Source organism: Perca flavescens, chromosome 7 (assembly GCF_004354835.1).
Source record: "Perca flavescens isolate YP-PL-M2 chromosome 7, PFLA_1.0, whole genome shotgun sequence".
Lineage (NCBI taxonomy): Eukaryota > Metazoa > Chordata > Actinopteri > Perciformes > Percidae > Perca > Perca flavescens.
The window spans coordinates 34925514-34935513 of record NC_041337.1 but is presented as its reverse complement, the minus strand read 5'-3'; the positions used below and the strand labels follow the sequence as shown (position 1 = coordinate 34935513).

The window sequence follows — 10000 nt, the reverse complement described above, 5'->3', positions numbered from 1 at the left end:
ATTAAACCATTAATGATGGCTGCATTCCACTTAGGAGAGGTCCTGGTATTAAACCATTACTGATGGCTGCATTCCACTTAGGAGAGGTCCTGGTATTAAACCATTAATGATGGCTGCATTCCACTTAGGAGAGGCCCTGGTATTAAACCATTAATGATGGCTGCATTCCACTTAGGAGAGGTCTTGGTATTGAACCATTACTGATGGCTGCATTCCACTTAGGAGAGGTCCTGGTATTGAACCATTACTGATGGCTGCATTCCACTTAGGAGAGGTCCTGGTATTGAACCATTACTGATGGCTGCATTCCACTTAGGAGAGGTCCTGGTATTAAACCATTACTGATGGCTGCATTCCACTTAGGAGAGGTCCTGGTATTGAACCATTACTGATGGCTGCATTCCACTTAGGAGAGGTCCTGCTATTAAACCATTAATGATGGCTGCATTCCACTTAGGAGAGACCCTGGTATTAAACCATTACTGATGGCTGCATTCCACTTAGGAGAGGTCCTGGTATTAAACCATTAATGATGGCTGCATTCCACTTAGGAGAGACCCTGGTATTAAACCATTACTGATGGCTGCGTTCCACTTAGGAGAGACCCTGGTATTAAACCATTACTGATGGCTGCATTCCACTTAGGAGAGGTCCTGGTATTAAACCATTACTGATGGCTGCATTCTACTTAGGAGAGGCCCTGGTATTAAACCATTACTGATGGCTGCATTCTACTTAGGAGAGGCCCTGGTATTAAACCATTACTGATGGCTGCATTCCACTTAGGAGAGGTCCTGGTATTGAACCATTAATGATGGCAGCATTCCACTTAGGAGAGACCCTGGTATTGTGCATGCTGACTCACTGAAAAAGCTTACTGGGACACTTGATGGAATTGGGCCATCGTTAAGGTTATCAATTTCAGCTGTGCTTTTCCTACAATGACAAGTCAAAATGTCTGCTGTGAAAAAGGTCCATTACTTAAAGTGCTCTGCATCAAACATTCAATCTCTGAAAATCAAGCGCGCTAAACCAACCCAGATCTGATGTCCGCCCGACATCACACACACACACAAATACATCTCCCACAATGCCGTGTTCTTGGTGAGCCGACATCGTGTTAAAGATAATACCACGTTAGCGACAGACATCTTTCCTACATTTTTATAAACAATCATTTTAATTAGAGCTGGGCAATATATCGATATCGTGATAAGGTTTTAGAGGCTGCGTTACAGTATAGTGATGTAATCTTCTGAACTTACCAGACTGTTGTAACTGTTCTATTATTCGCCTTTACCCACTTAGTCATTATATCCACATTACTAATGATTATTTATCAAAAATCTCATTGTGTAAACATTTTGTGAAAGTACCAATAGTCAACACTACAATATCGTTGCGATATCGAGGTATTTGATCAAAAATATCGTGATATTTGATATTCTCCATATCGATCAGCCCTAATTTTAACCGAGTACAAACCAGAGAAAAGAAGTGATTGTTAGCTGGAGTTACAGTCTTCTCTTTAAGTCGTTACGAGCTGAAGCGTATGTGCACGAGGAGAGAAAATGGAAAGATGAAGAGTACAGTAAGATTGAGATAATAAGAGAAAACACAGGTATATTTTTATATTTATGTATACAAGTAAATAACAGAGAAAGAATCAGGGGTCTGTTTGTATCTGCATTTGGACAAAATACAAAAAGGAGGAAATTACAAGTTTTTTAAAAACTAAAGAGTGTTTTTAGACACAAATCTAATTTATTAGGGCCCGAGCGCCAACAGCGGCGAAGGCCCTATTGAAACTTTAGGAAATATTGTTTCTATTCTGTTTCCCGTCAAATGAATTGGCTTTTTGAGGGGCTTAATATATTCAAAAACTGCCCAAATTTGGCAGGCGCATCAAGTCTGTTAAAAATTTACGTATTTTAAGGGTTTCAGGAATAGGCGCACAAAAATGGCTCGCTAGCGCCCCCTAGAAAGTTAAGAAAATTTAGCCCCTGCAGTGCGTTTAACGTAGACTCACGAAACTTGGTACACATATGTAACATGTCAAGATGTACAAAAAACGTCATTAGAGCGTACGATGTCCGATTACCTCGAAACTTTTCAGGATTCATAAGAGTCCAACCCTGAGGACAAATAAAGGCCGATATTTACTTAAAGTCATAGCGCCCCCTAGTGGCAACAGGAAGTAGGCCTAAAAGTCAAGGTGCTATACTTTAACGAACTCCTCCTAGAGATTTCATCCAATGGACTTCAAACTTGGTCTGTACCATCCCAACACCTTAACGATGAAAAGTTATTAAAAGAAAAACTTTTCGTCAGACGGTGTGGGCGTGGCGGCCATTTTGAGCGTTTAGCGATGAACAAAGAAGTTGTTGTAACTTGAGTGTACGTTGTCGTATCTGCCCGAAATTTCTCACGATGGACAAGGGTCCAGGCCTGAGGACACATACAGGCCAAAATTGACTTTTGGTCATAGCTCCCCCCCTTGGCCACAGGAAATGTGCCTTATATGACAAACATCATCCGATTTACATGAAACTCAGAATGTGTGGTCTAAGTGTGATACTGAGCCGCCCCCTATAATATGGCCACTCCCACTTATTCAGGCCATGCCCCCTTTCATAACATTTGAACTGTTTAAGGTAGAGTCTTGTGTGAGGTGTCGTTGAACTCAGCAGAGACTTCATTTTTTATTGGTAATGGTTTGGCCTGCTGGCTATGCTTTGGCCACGCCCCCTTTCACAGCTAATGAACCTCATGACGTAGAATCTTGTGTGAGGTATCGTACTCGGCGGGGAGTTCCCTTTTCATTGTTGTCGATTCGCGGCATCTGAGTGTCGCAAGGAGCGGCGTGCGCCGGTAACCCCGACACGCACAGAGGCGCGAGGGCCCGTCCATCGCTGCTCGCAGCTTTAATTATAATAATAATTTAAGTGTAATACAAACAAAACATGCCGGGCAGTCATTTTGACCCATTTTCAAAATTTCAAAATAATTTATTTTAGTTTCTTTTTCAACCAAAATGTCCCCAAAACATACATGGTTGTTTCCATACAACGCTCTTCACCAGTAAAATAAAGAATCAGTTCACTACTTTCATTGAATTTGGGTGTTTTATTAAATTTGATAGCATTTAAAAAAAAAATAAAGTAAAATAATTTTGAAAAAAATTGACAAAAATGTCTAAAAAAGCGACAAAATGTTGGGAGAAAAACGACAAAAATTTTTTTTTCCTAAGTGTAGAAACGTCAGGAAAAGTGTTGAAAAAGACGACCAAAACGTAAAAAAATAAAAAGTAATTTTATATTTTGACCCAGAAAAATAAAACGTATAAACGCATGAAATGGAGTGAGGGCTGAAATCAATATTAGGATTTTAAAAAGAATATTTTTTGATAGCGATGTGTATCATAACTTGGCAAATATCTGCAGAAATCACAGACTAATGTTTAATAGATGATTTTCAATGCAAGTTTAGAATCACAAACTTAGGCACGGACGAGTAGTGCAAAGTGCGCCAGTGTGAGACCGCGTAAGTGTTTTAAATAGAAAGGTTTTAGTAAAAACGCATGTTTAGGAAGTAGGAGGCGTAAAACTGTATGAACGAGATTTAAAGGACAATTCCAGCGCAAAAAGACCCTAGGGGTTAATAACAGATGTGTGTACCCACTCTGTCCCTCTCTGGGACATGATTTCATGCTAATTGAATGTGTTTGTAGCTTGAAAGAAGCTAGTGTGGGCTACTGATTAGCTTACAATGCTAGTATTCAGGGCAAAATATCACCACACTTCCACGGTAGCATAATGAGGGTCCCTGCATGTAAACAGAAGCATTGAGAACTTTGTAAGTGTACAGACAGTTTATTACAAAGACACATTATAAAGTCAGTAGCTCCCAAGACTGCGGCCACTTGAATACGAGAACGCGACTGACTTTATAATCTATCTTTTAAATAAACTGTCTGTACACTTACAAAGTTCTCATCATTAATGCTTCGGTTTATATTTGTGGTGATATTTTGAGCCTTTTTAGTGGTATAAATAGCAATTTGTTGTTACTTTCCCTGTGCCCCGAAAACTAATCAGCGGTCCACACTAGCTTCTTTCAAGCTACAAACACATTCAATTAGCATGAAAACATGTCCCACGAGCGACAGAGTGGGTACACACATCTGTTATTAACCCCTAGGGTCGTTTTGCGCTGGAATTGTCCTTTAATTTGCATCCCATAGCCCTTAAATTGCCTCCTCGACTCCTCCATTTGCCTCCTTTCCTCGTGTCTCAGTCACTTTAAAGAAAAGCAACCAAAATGTTGAAAAAAGTGACAACAACTTTGAGCAGGAACTAAAACTTTTTTTTTTAAATGCCACCTTGAGGTGGCATTTTAAGCAATGAAGTAGTGACGCTGGGAGCAGGGACATCTATTAAGAGCGCCTTTTTTCTTAATTTAAATATGGATATTTGACGCCAGCGCATCGCCTGGTCTGGAACAGACCTTTATTAAGACACAGGAAATCATCATACGGACAGTGACCATTCAAAAAATACTTATCATATGCTAGCTGAATTAATACCCAAAACATGCTGCTGGCAGAAAAATGGGGGCTTCAGAAAGGGTTTAAACTTGCAGAAATCGAAATAACAAAAATCAATTCCTGGCGAGCAACAACAGCAGACCGTTGATTCTTCCTGAGGTGTAAGTGGAGGAGAGAAGGGTTACGTTAGTACCAAGACAGCAGCTCATTCTGGGCTCTGCCCGAGTAACAAGGTCAGAAGTGTAAGGCTATGTTCACATGTGGCGTCTTTTTTGACAAGAAAAAGTTGACTGGAGCGCTTAGTAGTAAAAATTAATAAATAAATAAGCTGGTCTAAGTCTTTTGTTGCTATAACAACAGCTACTGCTACAGTATCATAGAGTGCTATGTGGAGCGGTGCTAACGTTAGATAAAACAAAGCGGTGGAGCAAGCAAGAGAAAAAACAAAGAAGGGGAGAGAGAGAGATGCTAACGTAAGATAAAACAAAGTGGTGGAGCAAGCTAGAAAAAGAACAGAGAGAGAGAAAGATGCTAACATTAGATAAAACAAAGTGGTGGAGCGAGCTAGAGAAAGAAAAGAGACAGAGACAGAGAGAGAGAGAGGTGCTAACCTTAGATAAAACAAAGAGGTGGAGGGAGCTAGAAAGAGAGAGAGAGAGAGAGAGAGATGTTAATGCTAGCGTTAGATAAAACATAGGGAGTTCCCTGTAGCGGGAGCACCTGGTCATACCGTATCACTCGCTGTGCTCCAACTCCAATGTTTCTTGTTACGGAAACGACAGGTCTGGCTACACCGCTTGTCATTGGTCGGCTGTCAAAAAAGCGCTTGACGTGGGGTGTTTTTTTTTTTTTCAGAAAAGTTACGTTTTTTTTAAACCCGGTTTACTCCGTAGGATTATAGTGTAAAACAGACGCTGGCAGCTTAAAAAAAGACGCCAAGTGTGAACGTGGCCTCAAACCGCAACATCAGCGTGAGTTCACAGCAGATACAAAGAGAGACAAACTGTTAGTACAAATTTAACACAACTCAGATTTTACTGCTTATTCCAGCGAGTTTAGACGGTCCAGAAAATACAAGGAGCTCTTTCCATCTTTTAAGATGAAATGCTGTCTCTGTAGACTTCAAGTTTTTACACTTTTGTCTAAATGTTGATCTTAATTCCGATTCTCCTGCAAAATTTTTCATGAAATCTTACAAATTAGTCAATCTGAAATGTCATTTTTATTGCTGACAAATCATTAGAGCTACCCCAAAAAAAAAAAATCATGTTTTACGACTTAATTTGAGTTTCAATGTGTCAGCACATACTGCCGATAGGTTAGTTTGTTTCTAAATTAAAGGGGGAAGCAAAGAGTTCTAATTATAATATTCATATAAATATATTTATATATCTGTTTTCATATTTTCATGTAACCTGAACCGTCAGGAATCACAGGAATAACAAACTGCTGTTGCTGGGTAAAAACAATAAATCAGCAATAATAGTTTTCTTAAATGATATCAGTTAAACATGTACAGAATTATAGATTTAACCCTTGTGTTGTCTTCCTGCCGACAATGTCCTCTCTCGGGTCAAAAATAGAACATTATTTCAAAATCACTTTCTTCCGTTTATTTCTATGACTTTGACACTTTTTCTGACGTTTTTGTCCATTTTTTTGGACACTTTTTTATGTTTGTGTCTTTTTTGTCATGTTTTTTGTCCCTTTTTTTGATACTTTTTTCAATGTTTTTGTCCCTTTTTTGGAATTTTGTTTAAATGTATTGGTCCCTTTTTGGGACATTTTTTAAAATGTATTTGTCCCGTTTTTGGAAATTGTTTTCCAATGTATTTGTCCCTTTTTTGACATTTTTTTCAATGTTTTTAGCCCCTTTTTGTCATGTTTTTTTTTCACACATTTTGTCACTACCACCAACTTCTAACCACTATAGTTTTACACATTTTTTTGGGGAATTTATTACCAATAAAGCTGGTTTATATGAATCTATACCTACTTTTTGAGTTAAAAAAGCTGAAATTATGAATTATTTTGACTTAAATTAGAGGAACGTGGGACACCTGGATAGCTCACCTAGATAGCTCACTTGGTTGAGCTTGTGCCCCCATGTACTAAGGCTCAGTCCTTGACGCAGCAGCCGCGGGTTTGATTCCGACCCGAGGCCCTTCGCTACATGTTATTTCCCCTCTCTCTGCTTCCACATCTGCAGCTGTCCTGTATAACAAAGGCCTAAAAACATAATCTTTAAAATTAGAGGAACGTGTGTTGATGGATAGTCGGAGGCTGGTGTATGTCAGTCTTTTTCAAACGTTATAAAAGTGAATAAAGCACACTAAGTTCAATGAAAGTGGTAATCATTAATTGTACTTGCGAAGAGCGTTGAAGGGAACCATCCACGTTATTTTTGGGTAATTTGGTTAAATTTCTGATATAGAGATTTTGAAAACGGGGTCAAATTTGACCCTAGGGGCGCCCGGATAGCTCAGTTGGTAAAGCAGGCACCCATATATAGAGGTTTACTCCTCGCCGCAGCAGACCGCATGTTTGACTCCGACTTGCGGCCCATTGCTGCATGTCATTCCCCCTCGCTCTCCCCCCTTTCGTTTCTTCAGCTGTCCTGTTGAACAAAGGCCTAAAAATGCCCAAAAAATAATCTTAAAGCTCCCATATTATGCTCATTTTCAGGTTCATAATTGTATTTTAGAGGTTGTACCAGAATAGGTTTACATGGTTTAATTTAAAAAAAAAACATTTTTGTTGTACTGCACATTGCTGCAGCTCCTCTTTTCACCCTGTGTTCAGGTCTCTGTTTTAGCTACAGAGTGAGACCTCTTTTCTTCTGTACTATCTTTGTTTGTAGTCGCACATGCGCAGTAGCTAGGATAGGATCATGTCAGCTAGCTCCATAGACAGTAAAAGAAAGGCTGTTTTATCCAACTTTGGTCAGTTCCAAGGCAGGATTAGCACGGAGACTTGCACATGGAAGTAGTTCTTTTGGAGATTATGGTGAACTAGTGTGTGTTGTAGCCGTGCTTTGCCATTGAGAACGAGGTAGCATGCTAGCACTAGCATGCTAATGGTTGCGGTTAGCCAGCTCGGCTAGTGACGTAGAAAGCCGTGCAGATTGTGACCAGCTCACCAGGAGACTGAAGGCAGGACACATTCAGAAACCGTATCTCACTCAGAATACCATGGATGGATGTTTTCAAAGTTTGTGTGCGTGTGGAAGCACCAGAGACACAAAATAACAACCAAAATCCCAGAAAAAAGTGATTTTTTCATAATGTGGGCACTTGACCCGAGGATAACATGAGGGTTAAAGCACCACAAGTCATGAAAGAAAACACAATAAATGCCCCTAAAATAATAAATGTTTATGTTTATTGTTTTTACCCGTGCAGCGGTGATGTGAAAAGTCTGCTTGTGGGGTGACATATTCTTTTTAAAAAGCAAAAACAGAAAAGGTGTTATGGAGGTTTTAGTGGAGGGAAGAGGGAATGAAAATACCTGCGGGACAGGACGTGTTTTCTTTACTCTCCCTGTCTGTTTCTCCTGCTGGACGGGAGGAGGAGGAGAGGAGGAAGAGGAGGAGGAAGGTGGAAGAGAACGAGTTAACGAGGGAGAGTTGTTATTTAAAAAAAATAAAAAATAATTAAAATAACACAAAATTAAAAGAAAAACAGGGTCCACAAGGTCACCTCGAGTTGAGAAATTACGGGACGTTTTAGGAGCTTTTCCCGAGATTGATTTTGTAAAAAAGAAACGTTAAATGTGGCGCTACGAAGATCCACAACAACAACACATAAACAACAGCCGAGGAGGAGTCAGTAACCGTTCATGTCGGGGAGATGCAACAGATTAAAAACAGAATCCAGAGGCATCCGCCAATCTCTAACTTTATCAACATGACTGATGGAGAGAAATAGAAATAAAACATTTAAAGGATAAGGATGGCTTGATTCTGTATTTGTCTTATTGTCAACAAATCCCACAACATGGCGAGTGGTGGGAATCACAGGGTACCTAAAGTATCGTATCGGGATATTATGGGTATCCTTATCCCGATAATATCCCGATACCGCAATCCTGTGATCATCAATGTTGCTAGACAATCCTACGATGATAAATCGTGATATCGGTCTAACGATGATTACTAAATGCCCATAAAAAGGTTAAGTGCAGGTTTTCTCGCTTTATTCACTGCAGGTCCAAACTGGTAGAAAACAGCACAAGTTTTTCAGTCTGTAAATTAAAATAATAATAATAATATTTAATAATAATAATAATAAATTTAATTTATTTAGCACTTATATATATATACTTATACAACCAATATATATTATACTTATATATATATATAACTATATTATTATAGTATATCATTATTATTATTATAACTATGTTATTATTATAACTATGTTTTCTGGCGCATACAAGAAGTTCCTCTACTCAAAAGACCAAGATTCCGAATTGCAAATAGAACATGAGCAGAACACAAATCAATGTTCCTTTTGATGGAGATATGCCGATAAGCGTTTACATGACCAAAATTTTGGGTTAGAAAAGGGGTAACCCAGAGATAATTTTCGGGTTTTTAAAAAACGGAATATGAGCATATTCGGGTTTTTGCCGGTGTTTACATGGCCGTGCGCGACCGGGTTATTGCTAATATTCCGGTTTTGAACGGGTTACTGGCTGCATGTAAACGTAGTCACTATCATGAACGTGTTATAAACATTATAAACGCTTGTCATTAACTGTCATTCGGTTTTTGTCATGACAAGTTAGGGTTATGGTTAGAGTTCATGTGTTCACGACAGTGTCATGTCACTCTTATGTAGATACAGTACAGGCCAAAAGTTTGGACACACCTTCTCAGTCAATGTGTTTTTTTATTTTCATGACTATTTACATTGTAGATTCTCACTGAAGGCATCAAAACTATGAATGAACACATATGGAATTATGTACTTAACAAAAAAGTGTGAAATAACTGAAAACATGTCTTATATTTTAGATTCTTCAAAGTAGCCACCCTTTGCTTTTTTTGATAACTCTGCAAACCCTTGGTGTTCTCTCAATGAGCTTCATGAGGTAGTCACCTGAAATGGTTTTACCTTCACAGGTGTGCCTTGTCAGGGTTAATTAGTGGAATTATTTCCCTTATTAATAAAAAAGCAAAGGGTGGCTACTTTGAAGAATCTAAAATATAAGACATGTTTTCAGTTATTTCACACTTTTTTATTAAGTACATAATTCCACATGTGTTCATTCATAGTTTTGATGCCTTCAGTGAGAATCTACAATGTAAATAGTCATGAAAATAAAGAAACACATTGAATGAGAAGGTGTGTCCAAACTTTTGGCCTGTACTGTACCTTCAGTAACGTGTTACCAAACTTACAAAAAAAAAGCAACAACCACTTCAAAAAGAAGCGACAACAACTTTGAAAA

General features: G+C 38.8%; 1 protein-coding gene across 2 annotated transcripts in view; it reads right to left on the bottom strand.

Annotated features, from left to right (window-relative positions):
* The window catches only part of acss2 (acyl-CoA synthetase short chain family member 2), a 75519-nt gene that overhangs the window by 26956 nt on the left and 38563 nt on the right, over positions 1 to 10000 (bottom strand). Inside the window, exon 8 of one of the 2 annotated variants that reach the window (XM_028583500.1) lies at positions 8054 to 8101. In XM_028583500.1, the coding sequence (XP_028439301.1) occupies positions 8054 to 8101 (48 nt within the window). The remainder of the gene's footprint in view (positions 1 to 8053; positions 8102 to 10000) is intronic. The other variant, XM_028583501.1, reaches the window with a different exon arrangement.